Source organism: Lingula anatina, chromosome 3, assembly GCF_051362555.1.
Source record: "Lingula anatina isolate TDL-2025a chromosome 3, LinAna3.0, whole genome shotgun sequence".
Lineage (NCBI taxonomy): Eukaryota > Metazoa > Brachiopoda > Lingulata > Lingulida > Lingulidae > Lingula > Lingula anatina.
The window spans coordinates 31708127-31729111 of NC_141769.1; the positions used below are offsets into that span (position 1 = coordinate 31708127).

A 20985-nucleotide genomic window follows, 5' to 3' on the forward strand; every position below is an offset into this window, starting at 1 on the left:
ATTAAAACCAGTGAAATTGGGTGTTGAGCTTGTTTAATATATTAAACCACAAATAGCAGTCACCACAAATGCCAGCAGCTTTAGGAAGTCTGTGTAGCGCTATGATTTCAGTTGATAAGAGTCAGGAAATGTGCAAGCTTCCTACCTTCTTAGCCAAGTAGCAAGCTGATATATTCCAGTAAAATACATAAACAGTTTATCATGCATTTTTTCTGTGTATATTCATGTAGTGGGAAGGGTAGGGAGGGGAGGACACTGGTAGATACACTAAGAGATCTAATCACATTTTTTGTCTTACTTCCTACCTCTTAAAAGATGGAAAATGGCCATATTTAGTTAGTAGAGAGGTATGTTCAACAAAAAGGAATGATTGTCTGTAAGGAATTATTTTATTCAGGTAAAGAAAATGGAACTCTTCCCATATCTGCCTACTTAGAGCCAGTCTGATTCAATTACTGTCTGCCTCTGTCTCAGTTTTCCTCATATGGCTGTTTATCTACTAGAAGTCTGACTGGGTCAGGGACCCTGCAGGGAAATGGCAAGCTGTTTGATTGAATTAAATATCAGAGGGCAATTCATATTTGCCAATTGTGATTAGAAAAAGCTAGATTTACAGGCTGGGCCTAGAAACAATTAGAGGGGAAAATGGCTTGGTGGAAAATTTTTTGTGGTTTTATCCCTTTCTGTCTTAGTTGATGGTTTTTATTACAACTGCACTGCATCAGTCGATTGTGGCTTTTATTCCACATGCAAAGTTGAAAAACACATTTTTTTTGTTCAGTTTAATAATTATGAATTTTTTATGGCATTAGGGAGTCACCTGGACAATCTGAATTGAACCTTGAATAGAAATGCATAATTACTGGTATTAAAAGTGGCTGGAAATATATTGTTTTGTATGTTTGAACTGAAATCTTACAGTATCTGAAAATCCTTGCTGCATAGTTCATACTGTTTTCTTTTATGTGCATGTTACATTTTCAGAAGCAGGAGAGAGAAAAAGAAAACACCACATAACTATACTAATCATCTTACTTGATACTAACACACTGTTTTAAAAAAGCTGTGGCCTAACTACTTCCACAGTTTTACAAGGTAATACATACAATGGCATGTGTGGGATAGGTTTTTTTTTTTCATCTTAAATCCAATTTGATTACTGTGGATAATAAGAACATGAGAAAGAACTGTTCTTGATGACTTCTTTTTTATTTATCAGCGTAAGATTTTGGGTACCCTCCCTTGCTTCTTCAGTGTTGAAATTGTGCAGGATAACAACATCTTGTAGAATATTCTCTAGTCGTTTGGGATCTCCATATGACTGGTCATGTAACATGGATGTTTATGTACATTTTTTTTTCACTCTGAAAGAAAATTATTTCAAGTTATATTTCCCAAATCTATTTTATAAATATATTACAGAGAAAAGAAACAGTGAAAAGAATAATAAGTTCGATTATAAGGTCCAAGGTCAAGTTTATTTTATGACTGCCTGGCTATCAAGGAACTTAAAATGAGAGCTATACTTTTTATTTGGGGGGGGGGGGGGGGTGCAGATGTTTGAAATTTGGGAGTAATTATGGTAGCATATGGACAGACAGCTGTTAGTGCCCTCTTCATTAAGCCCAGGTGTGTTAAAACCTATAAACTTCCCCAGAGTAGTGTGTTTGATCTATAGCTCCTGGGAGCAGTGCTGGATGCTAAAAGGATTAACTAAACTCATTACTTCAAATGTTCTGTCTTGTATGTTTCATTGTCCTGTTTTATAGAAGATAATGGTCCATGCTAATGTTATAAGCCAAACTTGTGTTGAGAGCCAACAGATATACTAATTTTACCATTCCATTCTCAATAAACATCATCATTATTATTTTACATAACAAAATAGTGAAGTCTGAATACCTTATATCAAAATGGAGATGTTAAGAATTTAAAGAATGATTTTTAAAGCAGAAGTAGGTGAGGGCTGGCCTAATTTTTTTTAAAGAATTACTTAAGTAGTCAACTTGGCAAACTGAATTGATGGAAGAGCAATGTATTGGAAATAATAATAAGAAATTCAGGAGGTTAGTTTATAAATCATCATAATCATCTCTGTTTAATGTTATAAACAAGATAGAAGAGGAATTCACTGATATACATTTTGTATTACTGACAGAAGTTTGACTCTCTTAAGTGGTATTTCTCAAAAGTATATATGCCAACACTTGATAGATTCATATAGTATATTTCTCTCACTCTCTCTCTCTCTCTCTCACACACACACACACACACACACACACACACACACACACACACTAGTATATGTACCATACATTATAACTGTAATGATTACAAACACACGGTTTCTAGAAGACCCTGCCAATGGCAATATCTGTTAGTTTTGATTGATGTGTGGCATACCTGGAGTAGTATAGTCTCACTTTGTACTGCTCTCTGACACACTTTTACCTCATCAGCTGTGCATCCATCTTCACAGCTCTGGTTCAGCCCATATTGTCCTGTCCTGGTTTACTATAAAATGCCAGATCAGTAATAAAATGGGAGGTTCAGATGTTTTTGGTTAGTCTGTTTTATAATGTCTGCTAGCTATTAGTTCTCACTTGGGGTGGTGGCCATATTATTATTATGTCATTCCATCAGCTTTTTTTAAAAACAAGCTGCAAAATTGTTATGATATCATTATTTTCAACATCCTTGTGATTGCTGTTCTGCTAATTTATCCAACAAAAAATGAGTAATGAGAATCCTAGATTATTACATTTTTTATGTACAGACACAGATGTGTCTGTACATATTGCCATCACCTGCGTCTGTCGTCGCCGTTCATGTCGCCGTTCATGTCGCCGTCGATGTCGCCGTCGCCGTCGCCGTGCACTTTCAGCGTTAACACCATAAGTGGAAGACAGTTTTACTTTTTGGCTTTATATTTACAGAGCTGATGAATATTCATAAAACGCAGGTCAAGTTCGAAAATCAGCATGATCGGGCCATTATTGTAGAATTTATGCTGTTTTTTCACTTTTCAGCATATATGCAACACTGTTAACACATTTCAAAGAAAACCGATAGGCCTGTTGTCATGAAACTCACAGGAGTAATCAATCTTACTAAAATGCAGGTCAAGTTCGAAAATCGGCATGATCGGGCCACCATTTTAGTAGTTATGCTGTTTTTCCACTTTTCAGCATATATGCAACACTGTTAACACATTTCAAAGAAAACCGATAGGCCTGTTGTCATGAAACTCACAGGAGTAATCAATCTTACTAAAACGCAGGTCAAGTTCGAAAATCAGCATAATCGGGCCATTATTTTATAAGTTATGCTGTTTTTTCATATTTCTTCAGATTCAATTCTTAGGGATGTTAACAGTCTCATTATTTAATCAATAAGATATGCAAAAGTGTTTGTTTGACATTTCCTGCATCTTTACAACATTGTTAGTTGATTATGTAAAAATGATGGTAAACTTGTTATCGTGTATTGTGTAATAAAGTGTCAAAAATGGAAATAAACTCATATCATTGCAGTTTGTAAGATTCAATCATTCATTATGTTCAGAAACTCAGAATGGAGGAAATTGGACATTTGACACTGTTCTATTGATATTTTTCACATCTCATCAACTTTCTTAGTTGATCATAAAAAAATGGCAGTAAAATGTTAATTTTGTTTTATGTTAAAAAAGTGTTAAAAATGAAAATAAACACATTTCATAACAGTACTGTCTTGTTTTACATTTCCTCAGATTCAATTCTTAGGCATGTTAACAGTCTCATTATTTAACTAATAAGATACGTAAAAGTCTTTGTTTAACATTTCCTGCATCTTTACAACATTGTTAGTTGATTATGTAAAAATGATGGTAAGCTTGTTATCATGTATTGTATAATAGAGTTTCAAAAATGGAAATAAACTCTTATCATTGCAGTTTGTCAGATTCATTCATTCATTCACTATGTTCAGAAACTCAGAATGGAGGAAATTGGACATTAAACACTGTTCTATTGATAATTTTTCCATCTCATCAATTTTCTTAGTTGATCATATAAAAATGGCATTAAAGTGTTAATTTTGTTATATGTTAAAAAATTGTTAAAAATGGAAAAAAATGCATTTCAGGACAGTACTGTCTTGTCTACATTTTGGCATTTTCAAGGTGTGACTTTGAAGTTCCATGGGCCTGAAGACCTTTGCTAGTCACATTTTCTGAATATCCATGATACTAATATTTTATTATTAAAAATTGATGGTTATTATCCTGTTAAACATTATGTAATATTGCATCAAAATTTGAAGAAACCCCTATTTTGGACACTGCTCCCTTGATGACCATTTAAGGAAAACCATGTCACTTACTGTTCTCAAACTTACAGGAAAGAAACATGGGACTAAAATACAGTTTCATTAGGCAGTGCAGTCTATTTGGTAAATTTTTCTGGCAGTTAATCAGTTTTTTGTGAAAATTTAATTTTTCACATATTGGCAATTTCAAGGTGTGACTTAGAACCACCTTGGGCTTGAAGACCCATGCTAGTCACATTTTCTGAAAATCCACGATACGTATACTTTATTATTAAAAACTGATGGTCTTTATGCTGCTAAGCATTATGAAATATTGCATCAAAATAGAAGAAAACACAATTTTGGGTATTGCTGCCATGATGACCATCATGGGAAAACCATATTACTTATGATTGTTAAACTTTTAAAAAAGAAACACAGGACTAAAATGCCACTCAAGTTGGAAATGCAGTCTAATTGACTTCTTTTTCTGGAAGTTTTACATTTTCAAAGTGTGAACTCAAACTCCCATGGGCCTGAAGCCTTATGCTTGTTACACATTTTACTTACATTGGTATTACCTGTTGAGCATAATTAAAATTTGATGTTGAATTTGTAGTTTAACATAATGTACTTTTACATCAGAATTGACAGTAGCCTATTTTGTTATTTCCTGCTTTTTGTCTGTACATTTGACAGCTTTGCTGCCTTGTTTCATTATAACTGGAAAATAGGCAGGATTTGTAAAAAAAAAAAAAAAAAACACTGCCTGACAGATATGTGGTACCGAATCCTATTTCTTGGACCCATTCATAATGCCTTTCATAGACGATAATGCATGATTTATATTTTAGAAAATGTATGATATTTCTATAACCCCTGTATAATTCCAGAGATGACCACAGGTTCAGTCTGCTCCACTGGGCGTCCAGAGAGGGACGCACTAACATAGTGGACATGCTGATACAGCGAGGAGCGCGTATCAATGCCACCAACATGGGGGACGACACAGCCCTACATCTCGCTGCCAGCCATGGCCACAGAGACATTGTACTCATGGTAAGATTCAAGGCTTTAAGAGGAGTAATTTTGACTGGTGTTTATACTTGTATTGGTGCCACTCATGTATGTAACTGGGCTATTAGTTGTAAATGCAGCAAAGTTAGCAAATGTACAAGAGTCTTTTTCACAAAAGTCTCATATTAAATTTTTGGATTTAACTTCAGCTAAAAAAATTGAATAGCTGAACATGAAAGGTTGACTTTGATGTAAGTCTAGGAGCATTTCACAAATTATTAGCCTGCGATAGATGTAGCAGTGGTGTCCCATATGCAGGCATTTGGTAGTGAAATGGGTGATGATGGTGAAAAATATTGTATTGCGATTGAAGTGCTGTGTCCCTTTTCTTCCAGCTTCTCCACAACAAGGCCAACATCAACGCTATCAATGAACACGGGAACACCCCTCTCCACTACTCCTGCTTCTGGTCACAAGACATTATCTCAGAGGTAGGCTCTCACCGGTTTGAGTTTTTCTCAAAGGTTTTGTATTGGGCTTTGTCTTCAGATTGTATTAAATTGTGGGGTGGGGAGAGAGAGAGAGAGAGAGAGAGAGAGAGGTGTTGGAGGGAAAATTGAGAAAGAATCAGTTCAGAAAGGTCAGAGGACGTGACATTATGAAAGGACATTGGGACACCTTATTAAATCGTGTCTATTTCTTCCCCATAGGATCTGGTGAACAATGGTGCTTTAGTGTCAATGTGCAACAAGTTTGGAGAGACGCCTTTAGACAAGGCCAAACCCAGAATGGCAAAGATACTCAAAGGTGAGTGTGTCATACTGGTGCTGCCGTCTAGTGGGCCGATAACTTCTGGTTTTACAAGAAGAAATTAAGGAAGTTATTTTGTAAGCTGAGAGCCTGAGAGAATCTGTATTGATGGCACCAGTGTAAAAATCTTATTTTTTCTCAAATGAAACGTGTGTTCAATAAGATAAAAAAATTCAATCTCTAGTATATTATTATATAACCTTAACACTGTTGTACACGGTAAAAATTGATGTTTTTGTTCAAATTATTAAATTGAAATACACATAATAAAATCATTATGAGATTGTGTATTTACTGTATGTTAACCCAATGTATATTATTCTATTATTTAACACAAAGTGTATGTCTTAGTTTTATGTCTAGTTTTCTGGTCTTTATTTCAGACCGTGCCGTTGCTCTAGGACAAGACCTGAACAGAATTCCGTTCAAGGACAGGAGTTGGTTGGGATATAAGACCAGAAGCCGTGAGTTTAAGTTCAAATCAGTATCACTAGTATGCATTGCTGCCTTGTGGATAGCATTAAAGAAAAAATTAAGAACCCGAAACAGGTTGTTCTTTCTTGGTCCATCTTGTGGTACTTATTTAAGCAGAAAAGTATGTTTCTAGTAGTTGTACATTGTCTATTGAAATGATGGTGAGTCAATAAGCTATGGAAACAAAAGTGGTTCTGCAGCTTAAAGCTAGCAGCACAGACCTATCCACAGGTGTCACAGTAGCCACTGTACTTTTTATTACACAGTCTGTGTGCATTAAGAGTTCAGGAATTGATTGGTTGTTTCCAGGTGATGCCACGCTGTCCAGGAATGCAGGGATTGACATCTCTCAGCTGGCCCTCACTCAGCAGATCAGCAACACCCATTCTGGAAGTGTAAGTAGATGTGCAGGGGCTGCATGGCTTTTTTTATGGCAAATTATCCTTGATCTTAGACAAGATTTTGATAATGTAACAAAGTGAAGAACATCCTTAAGCTTTAAAAAGGAGACTGTTTATTGACCAACAAGAGATGAATAAAATAAAAAAATTAAGATGTGGAAAAAGTTGGAAACATTGCAGATAAGGTTCCTCTTTTTAAGGAAGAACCCCTTTTTATGTATTTAAAAAAAAAAAAAAAACTTTGGAAACTGCTTGATTTTTAATGAAATGTGAGTGAGTATTTTGATGCTACTGCAGGTGTGGAGAGGGACTTGGCAAGGAAATGATATCGTAGCCAAAATCTTGAAAGTCCAAGAAGTAACATCTCGGATTGCTAGAGACTTTATGGAGGAATTTCCAAGGCTAAGGTGGGTGACAGTTTCCTAGAATGTAATGGAGGGGAGGGGTGTAATCTCTTCACTTTGTCTGAACACAAGAATTTCCTTTTCTGTTGTGAAAAGTGCTTTTTGTCTATAACTCGGCTACACTAGTTTCTACAATCAGAATTGAAGAAAATTTGAATTAAAAGAAATATTTGCCCTTTAAATATTGTTTTTATCTTTTTTTCAGTTTATATTGTTAAAATTAAATACTTTGGCTAACTGATAAGGTTGCATTGTTGAAAAAAAATAACGTGCAGGAAAATGAGATCAAAATAATGTTTTGAATATCAGGTTTATAAACTTAAGCACAAGTTGTTCTAAAGTACAGGTAATACATTTTCCTTTTATTTCAGAATCTTCAACCACCCCAATATTCTCCCAGTGCTGGGTGCATGCAATGATCCTCAAAACCTGATTGTAATCAGCCAGTTTATGCCTTTTGGTTCTCTCTATAATGTACTTCATGAGGAAACTGGTATGGACGCCGTTCTTGTGTTTTGTGGAACTTGTAGAAGTGAAAAGACATTTGTAACCTCAGTTTTATGGAAGAAATGGCTTTAATTTCACATGCTTGTGTTCATACTTAGACAATATTTGCAGTTTAGAAACTATTGCACTTTTATTCTGAATCTGTAACAATGTTGCTTATCATTTATAATAGAGATTCTCAATACAAAATAACTGTGTTTGCACTTGTTCTTTAGTATTACTGAGCTTCATGATTAATAACATCTAGTCTAGTCCAACAAAGCCATAAATATTATGAAATGTTTGTAAGTTATTTTTGCAGAGCTGATAAGGTGAGCAATAACTGATGTAGGTTATTTACTTAACACTGTTGTTTTGTGGTTTATGGTGCACATTTTATCATCCCATCTTGTTGTGTTTTAGGGTTGGTCATAGACCAGAATCAGGCCTTGAGATTTTCATTGGACGTAGCCCGTGGCATGGAATTCCTTCACACATTAGAACCCATGGTCCCCAACTTCTACTTGACTAGTCGTCATGTGCTGGTATGTAGATGTTTAGATGATTAGGATTCACATTAAAAGGAATAGCCTGCCCATTGTTAAGATTCTGATCGATTGTTTTTGCATTGGTGTTGGTTTTAATTAAGACGGGAGTACATATTTTATAGCCCAGTGTGAATTTCTCAGACTATTCATCATTGTTAACCTGGTGATTCATATACCTGAGAGAGGTGGACTATACATTTAAGAAAGGGGAAGAAGGGGATTCTCTAGCTGCCAAACTCCTGGAGAGTTATTTTGGAAGAAAAGCAGTTTGGGGAAAATTAGAAGTATGAAACATGATTTTGAGGATCCTAAAGAAAGTTTTTGTTAGAGAGAAGAGGACAAGGTTTGTTGGTTTGTTTTTCAAAAAGTGGAAGATGAGGAGGGGGTAGAGGGGTTAATTTTTTGGAGATATGAAACTTTTTCAAAATGCCTGAGCTTTTATGAGAGATTAAATATCTTTAGATAATTACCATATTTGTATATTAAAATGGAAATCCCCCCTTTCTTTTGTCCTTGCAGCAAAAGTATATAATTTTGAAATTGTGTACTTGGAAGTCGGTGAAGTGGAGAATACAGATTTAACACAATGTGAAATTCCATCTTTAACACCTTTCTCTCTCGTGACATAATACTTCTATCTGTCACTAGTATTAAATGCCTAGCATTGTAATAGTTTTGTACACTGAAAAAAAAAATACATGTAAATCTGACAAATAAGCCAACTTCCTCTTATCTATTCTTCTTTCTAAGACTTTGTGTAACTTTCAAAACTTTTCATTATTAACTTTAACTTTCAGCTTCTGTCTGTTATCTGTCTGTTACTCTTTGCTGTGTCCTTTATTTTTCTGTGCACAGATTGATGAAGATCTTGCCAAAATAAATATTGATGATCCCAAATATATGCGAGAGGGTGCCGTGAATGGGGTAAAGTCAATATCAGAACATATTGCCTGGTTTGCTGTGAGATAGAATTTCATTCATACTAACCTTTTCCCTCTTATGATGAAGGAAAAACATCACTTAGGAATTTAGGCTTTGATAGACCGTATCAGGCATTGCTATTGTTTGATTGAAAGATAAAAGGTGTTTAAGTTTGTCTATCAGTATATTTGTTCTTTTATTTATTTATTTATTTATTTATTTATTTATTTGCAAATTTAGATTTACACAAATTTGAACATCCAGCAGAGCTTTTGTTTGATCAATCAGAAAGTCACTAGAAGCTTTGATACTGTAATAGTTATTGATCATACATGGTATTATAAAGTAACCAGTTCAAAGCGCACTTATCTCAATCAAACATTAAGTTCAAAGTGATAAGAAATATTGAATTTGGTTTGCTTATTTTGTCCCTTGAGATTCTTCTGTTGTTTATACAAATTGATAGCAGCAAGCTGAGAGAGAATGCTCTAGTTTGACTGCTTTTTGTAGCTGCCTTTTCAAGGAATTCATTGCTTTTGTCAGTTTTCCCAGCATTTTCCCCTAAATTATCACTGGTTGGATTAGATAGGTCCTCCATTTTGTTTGCAGCCAGATCTGCATAGTGTTACCTAGCAACAGATGTCATTGCTTGGAGACCAACAGCTTTGTCACATTGTTTCTTTTTCAGCAAATGCAAGAGGCACATAGCTCACTTCTGTTATATATTATTTTGTTTTTAATGATAAACCCTTTTGGCATGTATTTTTAGATTTTTTAATGATATATAGGGAACAGTCCCTATCCCAACTGATTATCTCCCAGAGATTGCATATATTCACAGTTCTGCATTACATCTTAATTTATAAATTGAGATGCAGCCTGAGAATGTTGGAAAACTGTGACTAATTCATTAAAAACCCCTGTGCAGATTATATTTATTGTGAATGAACCATAAATGCTTTTCTTTGGACGATTTTCTGCCTTGGTAGTCGCTGGACTTCTGGTTTTGCTGCACCAGATATGTTTAGACAAAATGGCATTTTTTGTGTTTTCTTAATCAGCTTCATAGCAAAATTTAGGCACACTTTTGAAATAAGATGTAATTGGCAAATTTGGATAATTTCAGAACAATTGCGAAAATGTTAGAGTCTAAATATTTTTTTAGAAAGTATTTGTTTTGTTCAGTTGAACTTTTGTACTGGTGTCTTGTCTGATATTGTACACTGACTGACAGTAAATCAGAAATGCATGGAAAAAAACTAACTTCACTCAGTCACATTTGAGCATGCAAAATTTTACTTTATTTTGGATTCTTATACAAAATAACTTCCGAGCTGTGATTTAAGGGAAAATTGCCTTGAAAGAATTGTTTTATAAATCCTTGGAAGTAATTTGTGGAAGTTATTTGATTGTCTGGATCACTTCACAATTAATGTGAGGGTGGGTGAGAGCAGTATGATCCACTTTTCTTTTTAACTGGACTTTCAGTGAAACTCAGTCATTTTTAATTTGATAGAATCCCTGCAATTAAATACACACTAAGATTTGTATTTTTCTGTTTTGATGTTTTCAGATTGATGAAGATCTGACTGCCAGAATCAACATGGCAGACTACAAGTTTTCCTTCCATGAGCGTGGAAAGCTATATGCACCTGCTTGGCTGGCCCCGGAAGGTATCACTATAAACTTTATCTTGTTAAAAACTCTTTAACGAGGAAAAAAACATTCCTGTGGTATCATGGTTTCCCCCAGCTGTGTTTAAACTTCTTGTAACTCCATCCCTTTTTCAGTGTGTGGAAACAATTGTTTCAGATAGGTTCCTCTGTTTTTACTCCTGCGTGATCTATTTCCTTTAAGTTGGATAAACTTTAGAATTAACTTTGAAGAAAAGAAATAAGACATGCCCTTACATTGGTATATCGCAGTAAGATAATATGTTGTTACAAAGGCAGTATTGGTTTCACGTTGACTGGGGCCTTGATCAAGATCAGTACTCTCAGGCCTTAAGCCAGCAGTTTCAAAGGGGGGGGGGGGGGGTCTTTTGAAAACTGGACATTTTTAGCCCCTGATTTGACCCAACTTGAGAGAGCAGATCTTTTCCCTCCAAAAGGGTGGTTATTTTGACCCCCCCCCCCCCCATAGCCCCTGTGCCTACAGGCCTAACACTGTAATTTTATAGACATACAGATATTTCTTTTTTGTTCTCCAGCATTGCAGAGAAAGCCCAGTGAGATCAATGTGAGGGCAGCAGACATGTGGAGCTTTGCCATACTACTGTGGGAACTAGCCACCAGAGAGGTTCCATTTGCTGATATGTCCCCCATGGAGATAGGGATGAAGGTGGGTACTATTACTCTGGTTTATCTACTCTTTTACTGACAACCCTAGGTAAATATATAGGATGCACTTAAGTATGTATAGTGCATAGTAAGTAGAACTGACTTTTGCCTAGAGAAAATGTCTTCTTGTCATCTCTTTGGTATAATCATATGTTTAGTTCATATGTTTGCTTGCACATGTTTTATGTCAAAAATTCTTTCACTTCCACATTTTCCCCTGTGCAGTGCAGTGGTTTCTTTTTGGTATTCTTTGATTTAGAGACAAAAGTCTGCAGGGTATGTGGGTATTTTTTTTTTTTTTTTCATGTTCAGGGGCTGTATTCTCCAAAGTTTGAGACTTAAAAACCTTCAAGAATACCAACTTACATGAACAATTAGAGTTACGTGAAAAGTTGCTAGAATTTGTACGTTAGAACCTTTCGAGAATATGGCCCAAGATCTAATTTAATCTCTGTATATTTCATTAAACTCTGATCTGTATACAATCTTTCAGGTAGCCCTGGAGGGACTTCGCGTCCAGATTCCCCTGGGGACGTCCCAGCACACCACGCGCCTGGTGAAGATCTGTATGAATGAGGAACCGGGGAAAAGACCACGCTTTGACATGGTGATCCCCATTCTAGAGAAAATGAAGTTATCCAGCTGATTCTCTTTTCTATCTTTTTTTATTTTTAATAACTTTTGAGTCATGTCTGCCTTTTGCTATGAAAATAGAGATAGAGATATGATTTTGGCACCAAAAAGAAGCATAGCAGAAAGGCAGTTCCTTTTCTTTTTACTTAGGTCTGTATTAAATTGTAAAATTCAACTAGATTTGGTATCCATGAATAGGTTTTTAAAATATATTCAGAGATGCCATCCTTAACAAAGGATTCAGTTTGATATATAGAATATTAACCTTCAAATTACTTTATGGACTTATATTTAGTCAACAATAATACAGTTTCTGTTGTTCGGTTGGTTCTGAAGAAAACCAGTTGAAGTTTTTCTCCCAACAAAAAAGTGCTACCTCATTATTTTCCATTTATACTTTGAATTATCCTAAGGAAAAGGTATTTATTTCAATACATGACTATATGGGGTAGAATTATTGAACAAATCACAACTTGAAAGAGACTGTGCTAAAACTTTTGACTGTTAATTAAGCCATTGACTGTGTTTATATTATTGAATAGAATCACAACCTAAGATTTATACATATATTTATATACGTACAACATTTAGTACAAGTTACCCCAGTGTTTAAGGTCTTTGCTGCTGTGTATAGTTTTATCAAAAGTTGACCAGCATAGGGAACAAAGGGTAATTGTTACTCTTCAATTAGACAGTATTGGATTTCATTATCAATATATTAAACATAGAAATCAGTTTGGAGGTGCTCACCACATCAATTGTATATGCCTTGTCACATTTTAAAATAAAAAAATGCAAAAAGAAGAATTGTTTCATATGGTGCTATTCCTCCCCCAGTTTTCAAATAAAAGCATGCTTTGTGGCAATACGATATTTGGAGTGGACTGATTGTGAGCTTTGTCACAACTAACACAATACACACAACATGCAACATGCAACCTGTGAGTGTAGCAATGCTGAATACAGATGAAACGTTGGATAGAGATAATCTTGGGAAATGTAGTAGTGATTTCAACATGTTGAAAGATTTAACTGACTAGTCCCTCATCAAGATTTGTTAACATACAAATCCCAACCATTCTTTTTGTAACAATGTAGATTTTAGTCACTTTTAATGTTAGTTGGTATATTTAAAGTAATTAGAACCATAACATTAATAAGAGGAGGGGTGTTAACAAAACACCGATTCTACTTCATAGGAAGTAGATTGTCCACAGCTGAGTGAAAGTTGTGAAAGTGTATCGCTTAAAGTGATTTTTTCTTTTACTTTGCAAATGAATCTATAAGCTTTACCTATAGCATATGTAATGTTTAGGGGTTAAATATATGTTTATAGAGATACCTTTTGTATTTTGATATTTTGCTTTCAAAATTTTCACAGTTCATATGTGTGCACAGAATCGTTAAAGAAATATCTTTGAATATCTTCGAAATTTTCATGACCCTGGTAGAGGGAATATGCCCAACAATTGCTGTCCTTGTTTACACCTCCGCCCATATTATATTTAGTCAGTATTATTGCAGGTTTGCCCGACAAATTTATTTTAAGACGTCATTTTGTTACAAACTCAAATAGAAATCCTGTCGTAGCGCATAGTATTCTGAAAATTACTAGGTGATAATTATCGTGTATGCAACTTTCTGTATTGACATCATGGATATCAGAGAAGAACTTAGAAGGGTCCTCCCGATCCGGATGTGTAAACATATTGCCATTGAGGCACAATGAGCAGATACAGTAGTGTACAGTGACTCCGTACTTATAGCGTACAATTTTATACAGTAGAAAACCAGCTGCATGCAGAGCTATCGCTTAATATGAATTTAATCCTTTTTACCTGAAGTTTGACAAAAAATAAATAAATAAATAGCTTGTTACGACGTCTTTTCATTTGATATACGTTATGATGCAGGTATAACAGGCCAAGACAAATGTAACTTTCTTTATTAAATGTCAACCGTGCAATGTTACGAGAACACAAACTTTGGCATGCGAGACAATCTTGATAATAGGGCACTCGGTCTACATGAAACAGACATCTGACATCTTTGATGGAGAACGTATTTAATACGTATACGCACACGATAGGTAAAGTAACTGATATTTAAAAAAATTCCTTACGTTTTTTAAATCATTTTTATAAATATTTTCAGTTTCATTTTCGATAATTTTGGCACTGTTTGTGTTAAATCAATTTCATCTAAACTTGAATACGGATACTTTCCTTCGAACATCCGTTCACGTGCACGTGTTCAGCGTTCCTTGTTGGGCTGTTTCCAACGTCCTGCCGGTAAACATGAGTTTATCACTTCCTTGATTTTCATTTTCTTATTAGAAATTTTCTAAAAAAAAGGGGTGCGCTTTAAAAACTTCCTTGTTGGTCAAGCAGAGAAGTATAACTCTACGTCAAGTTCTTGATTTAATGCAACTCGAACACAATACCAGCGAGCCTCAGGAATTCAAGACCCGTTAGACGGTTTCATTATTGTCGCATTTCTGATTAGCTTATCACAAAAATGCCAATTTCCGTGACTGAAAGTAAATTCCCATCGCAATATAGCTAAAGACAAGTATCCTACATTACAATTATACAGTTTTGAGAGCTCATTTAAGGGCAACAGACAATATTGCCTTTTAAGTTCCTTAATGAACAAACATCAAAATCTCAGCTAGCTTCCAAAATGATACAATTAAATATACTAGCACTTGGTTTCTATGAGTCCGTTGGCTTACCACCCGAAAATCTGTCTCACGCTATCGACATCTACCTGTCTAAATGACACAATATGTCTTTGACAATCGCGATCTTGCTCTACCTGGGAAAGTTAACGCCATTCGAACACAGTTGGCCCTGTGAAGGGATTGCGCTAAGCCGACTGTCCTTCGATCTCGCTCCGCAACACCAGTCGGTGTGTATTTTGTGTCTGAAGCAAAATTACGATTGACAAAATTATTTTTCGCAATCTGAGTTTTATATCTGTTCATCCTGACCAATAATATCGTATTTTTTATTAAAACCCGTGTTACGCAAAGATGTTAAAAATGGGTTATGCTTTTAAAACCACCGTCACTTTAAATAAAAAATCTGTATTTTGTCAGATATGTTGAATTAATCACATCTTAATGAATCTCATAACTACCCCCTTCTTCTTTATCCCCAATTTCATGGACATTTTGTGAAATTATAAATTTTACATTTCTTTTCATTTGATAATGGGTTTGGTGTGTTGCAATCCACCAGCAGATATGTGGGGTGTTGTTCATTTCATAACAGTTAGACATATCAATACCCACAATATATTACAAAACACAGGTGAGTTGGTCAGTTCATACAAAGGGTCATCTTGTCTTACTACAGCAGTGACAGTCACTCCCGGCCATTCAATCTCAGTGATCGCGCCATTAAGCACTCCATCAAAAGACGCGACGGACCTCAGGTCGGAAATGATGAGTAAAGCCCTCATAACGCAGGGAAGTAGCCGCGGCCACTCCTGTCTCGCAGAAATGATGAATGAACAAAACTTTTGTGAAAAATTACCGGGTCACATCTGTCATTAATATGAATCAGCTGCTGACCGGCCTTAAACTATTGTGGAGCTATATTTAACTGCGGCCCACTGTACCGGCGCGATCAGCTGTTGCGGAGTATAAAACCGGAGCACGTTTAACTTCGCCGTGCATTACCGCGGCTTCTACGACAGGTTTTACACTGCATGATTCTGGTCGATTTAACTCCTCTAGCTGTTACAGGAGAAACAAAAACTAAAACTGAGGTAAGTCTGTTTGTAAAGAAGGTTTTATCCAAAATGTATAAATCTAATGAAAATTTCTAGAGCTTGTGAAAAAAAAAAAAAAAAAAAAGACTTTCGATTCGAAAAATCTGCCAGAAATGGAAAGCCATTGCCAGCTGCAATTCGATTTGAATTGAATATTAAGAGAGACATTTCTGAACACTGACATTCTAAGCTAAAAGACTGCCTTAAGAAGAAAATAAAAAAGGAGAGAGCGCATCAATAATCTGTGCTGTCAAGGGTATTTGTAGAGTGTGCTAAAATCTCTATGAAAACCAACACCGACAAGAAACAGCTAATGTGTAGACGTCGTCCTGATTAACATTATGTGTTTTGTCCTATTTGACTGAGTGCGTGGGGAAATTACAAGCCTTATTATTATAATTGTTACCGGATTATTAATTGTCGTAATTAACTGCGAGTTACCAATGCATTATTAAACGGAAATATCGAACGTGCTTGGGTATATTACAACTATTGGTAATGATATACCCTCGTTCAAACTTAAGCAAGTGCCCATTCTAGTATTTTTAATTCTGTATATTTCAAAAAATTGGATATTATATGAAAAAATATATCGGTATTGCTACACCGGTGAATAGGACCTAATCTATCCTCATACAAACTTGAAGAAACTTTCATTTTAAATTTCTAAGTCTGACGAATCGGGTGTGATATTGATGACTTGTAAATAGGCATTTCTCACAGATTTTGTAAATCTGCTTCTTTTCTTTTTCTTGCAGAAAGATGAACAAGCAAACAAGTGCATTTATCGTCCTCGCCATTGTTTTCTGCCTACTGGTCTTCTCTTCCGCTGGCCCGGTGAGAAGAAACGTGGAGAGCAACCTGGAGAATGTTGTCGTACGTGCAGTCGAAAAAGGTGTGATAAAAATAAAAGTTCAAAATGAAAACAAACAAACATGAACCTATGTTCTCAAGCTGACTGCTAAACCGCTCACGGTGTCAAACTCGTTCCATGAAACAATCTCAACCTGCGGCGTACTCAAACATTATACAGAAATTGATCGTGGACTGAATGACGTTTCTGTTTTTTCCTGTAGTATTTTTTATATTTTAAAGCTATTATCTCATCGTGCTCTTTATTATCGTTTTTCTTACTTAAAATAAATTCTGTTGTTTCTTTTGCAGCCAACGAGTCCGCCTTGGGTTCGCACTCCAACAAGGTGAAAAGATTTAGTCCAGCGCACGCTTTTCTTACCAGAGTTATCATCAGCCGACCCTGTCGCCGAAAACCCTGTCCTACGAAGGAAAGAAGCAAACCTTCTTACTCTTCAGATATGTAAAGATATTTTGATGTCGAAGGTGTGATTGTGTGCAATGTCATTCTCTTCGATAATAGCAGAGATTGCCAATGATGGCATCCACGTCAAATAAGGTTTTTGCCCGGTTTGTGTTCTGCAAAAAAAAAAAAAAAAAAAAAAAAAAAAAAGAACACAAGCCGCACAAATCTTAAATCTACTTGCACAGATCTCATTTAAGGAATTTCCTGGACACGTTATGACAGGAAGGATAAAGCATTTTTAGATATGGTGTGGAGAAATCCAGAATACTGACGGTTAAATGTCTCTCATATTTTTATGAATCTATTTTGGAATATATCTAAGAAGCGCAGAGGTTGTATAAAAACTTCATAGTCATTATTTATGCTGACTGTACATTCCATTTTACTGAAGTTTTTGACGTATGATCTTTTAAATTAATTTAAATAATAAATATAATATAATTATTTATGTGTCTGTTTTAACAGACTTATTGTAAATTATGTGATATGGTCATGGCTGTTCAAATAACGTGACTGAATTATTTTCGTATCTTGCAAAATAAAATTTTCCCCATGATAATGTAAGGGTTATTTGTTATCGATATTCACAATATACTGTACATTTGATAATACCAAACGTAATTTCACTTCGCTGAATACATTTCCACGATGAGTTGTACGTAATTTGTCGTATTTAACAGTCAATTATAAAGTCGGCAATTCCGGAAATTACTTTAAGGACACACGTCCTCATGGCTGGCGGAACTCTACGGTATCAAGGCCTCTTTCCGCAGAGCTCTTCTGGTGCAACTCAATATCCTATTTTTCTGAAATTTGAGCCAAATCTAATTTTTCTGGATGAAGAGCAATTTACTCCTACTATTAGGGAATCTTTATTAGGCCCATCCCTGCACTGGGATATCATTTCTAATGACATGTAAGTGGTTTAGCTCTAGGTGTCTGATCGCCAAAGTCTTCCTGAAGGAAATATCGACATTTTTTACCCTATCTGGTGTTTTTTCTGCTTAGACAAACGAGAAATGTATACTTTTAAAACGAACTTGAAACGTCATCGGCGAACACCTGGCGTTTTAATTATCGGGGCTTAATGGCATACCTGGTGCACTGTTATAATACACTTATGTTCTGCTCAGGCAGCGGATGCACACGAAGGGGGAGGTGTGGTAAGGCTTGGCTGTCACCTCGATCGGTTGATAAATCAAAGGACACATTCAGAACCCGTTGACCCGCGAAATAACTAGTCTCGGTGCGCATGCTTCTTTGTGCGTTGAAATGGCTTTCTCGGACGCATTTTAAAATGCGACTGCTGAGACACTCGAGGAAACATTCCGTCGCATTATAATGTGGAGAGCTGGCACAGCAGAGGAAGTGCAAACAAATGTGCGTGCAAAGGATCATCTCTGTAGCAATCTTGTGCAACAGGGGCCTTAATCATATGGTATAGCCTCAAGTGGACCATCATTTAGAATATGAGACTGCACCAAGTGACACGTACAAGGATGTCTTCACTTGTTTTATATTTTATTATTCCGTTTTGGTGTCTGCCCTCTTTACTTTACCATGCAAATGCCTTTCGTGAAAGTTATTTTTCTGGAGAACGTTTTCGGATATTTTTCATACATATTCTGTGTGTTAAACAGTATCACATGGTCATATGCAGCGCACAGCTTTAATACTTTACAATATAAAAATGCATCTTGTACCTACCAAACACGACAAAACACCAAACAGTAAAGAAAAAATAGAAAGAAGGAGAGAAAGAAAGACAAAACGCTGCCATAGGCCTATTGCATAATTTTAGAGCCGTTCTTTCTTTCTTTTTTATGTCTTTTGAAGCGGATTGTTTAGACTTTTTGTACTAAATCTGCCAAAATGTGAAGTTCGTGCTTTATAGTAATGGACTGTTAATGTATAGTTATCATGATATCGTTACTGAGGAAAAGGGCAGGGTCGTGTTATCAAAGTGCCCTCATAACTTTTTACATGCAAACTTCACATCTTTTTTCTTATTAACTTGCATTCCAGCGATGGACTTGTCCGAACGCCCCAGCAGCGTCGGCTCCGTGGCGCAATTGGATAGCGCGTCGGACTTCTAGATGGATAGTTGCAAGTTATTCGGAGGCTGTGGGTTCGAGTCCCACCGGAGTCGAATGTTTTTGATATTATTTTAGATTATAAAACATTCACAAACACTCATCCACGCTTGTAGTCCATAAGGAGTCCCTCGATATCGTCTCAAACCATTTCCTTTTTCGTGAGTGTGATTTCTATTAAGAGATTTTGCTAATCTAATAGAGTTTGAAGGGACTGGCTAGGTTGCTTGGCAGTACCATAGAAGTAAAATCAGAAGCAATCTTTACCAGAAAATTACCTGGCACCAGACTGTGGTACTAATTGCTGTGATTTAATAGGCGATCAAATGGTGTTTTAACTATTAAAATAGTCGTTCAGGTGGAGGGGGTTCTGTATAAAATCTGTAATGAGTCTTTCTACCCCAAAACGCTGAGCTGTTACGCCATCAGCTCGAGTAAGCAAATTGACTCCGATGTATTTTTTGCTGCGTCAGAATTATGGCATAACATGTTAATGTTTATTCCTGCACTATATAAGCGGATATGGACAATTTTTCTAATGCATCGATCCCCTTAAATAACTTAATCATGAGTCAAAATGCATTGAAATTATTGTCATAAAATTAGCATCACCTTTATAGTGTAGTTGGGCCAAGACTTTTGAAATGTGAATGTTTTAACTCTAAAGTGTTTACTTACTGAGAGCAAAGTTGAAGTTTTTGTATTCCAGTGTTTTCTGAAAACGTGCCAGATTACGCGCGCCTACATGTCGCGTCAACACGGATGTATTTTAATTGTGTAAATTGTACACGGTCTAAGACTGGGTTCCCATACCTAGATCGATCTAATAGGATAGATCCATCTCCGAGGGGTTTCTCGCTAAATTGTTTTCAGCTTATATTAAGCGGCTTAGATGTCTGGCACGCCTACTGGAACTGGTAAACGATAATTAATTACCCCCTAGCAGCTCCAGTAGGCGTGACACACGTCTATTTGATTGCAAATTAGCGAGAATCCCCTTGGAGATAGATCGATCCACAGTTAGTACGATATGGTCTGGGAATGGTCCCTAAAAAGGAAATAGGATGGTATCAAATTACAGAAATCAAGGCCTGACGAGTGCTTTTTGGGTCATAAACAATTTTATCATCCTTTCGGCTGGCTTTCACATAATAACCCACCACATATGTAAACACAATTTAACTGACAATCAAAATTGCAAAGAATACGCTTCGAGATATATTATTTATTTTTTCCTCGGCTGACACTGATGACCAGTGATAAAAATGTTCCTTAACTGTTATACAGCAACCCCAAGATTCTACGCCTTCCATTTCTCATTGTGATCATAATTTTCAGGAAAAGGCAAAAAATGCACTGCATTTACTCTTATTGCCAAGTGAGAATAATACAGTGTAAAATTGTTAAAGCAGAATTTCAACATGACAGTGATCTCGAACTTTTTGCCGGCAATCGGCCATGTAATCGAGTTAACCGA

At 35.9% G+C, this 20985-nt stretch overlaps 1 protein-coding gene, 1 long non-coding RNA gene and 1 other non-coding gene across 3 annotated transcripts; all 3 read left to right on the forward strand.

Moving 5' to 3' along the window:
- Positions 1-1579: 1579 nt before the first annotated feature.
- On the forward strand, positions 1580-12333 carry LOC106165827 (scaffold protein ILK). The gene is made up of 14 exons (XM_087008786.1): positions 1580-1629; positions 5181-5346; positions 5700-5795; positions 6015-6111; positions 6498-6578; positions 6898-6983; positions 7287-7396; positions 7765-7886; positions 8303-8424; positions 9283-9351; positions 10922-11021; positions 11558-11688; positions 11913-11963; positions 12181-12333. The coding sequence occupies exons 1-14, from the start codon at positions 1580-1582 to the stop codon at positions 12331-12333; spliced, it is 1434 nt and encodes a 477-aa protein (XP_086864912.1).
- A 3571-nt stretch (positions 12334-15904) lies between these two features.
- Positions 15905-17974, forward strand: LOC147763239 (uncharacterized). Its single transcript, XR_015333412.1, has 3 exons — positions 15905-16094; positions 16856-16992; positions 17262-17974. It is a non-coding gene; the product is annotated as an uncharacterized LOC147763239 (long non-coding RNA).
- Positions 17975-19472: 1498 nt separating this feature from the next.
- On the forward strand, positions 19473-19564 carry Trnar-ucu (transfer RNA arginine (anticodon UCU)). The gene is given in 2 exon segments: positions 19473-19510; positions 19529-19564. It is a non-coding gene; the product is annotated as a tRNA-Arg (tRNA).
- Positions 19565-20985: the final 1421 nt, after the last annotated feature.

Bases quoted from the DNA above. Each gene is read 5' to 3' on its own strand.
- LOC106165827 (XM_087008786.1), top strand. From the start codon at position 1,580: ATGGTAGCATATGGACAGACAGCTGTTAGTGCCCTCTTCATTAAGCCC. The intron at 6,984-7,286 runs GTAAGTAGATGT...ATGCTACTGCAG, and splicing joins GCAACACCCATTCTGGAAGT to GTGTGGAGAGGGACTTGGCA. The intron at 7,397-7,764 runs GTGGGTGACAGT...CTTTTATTTCAG, and splicing joins GAGGAATTTCCAAGGCTAAG to AATCTTCAACCACCCCAATA.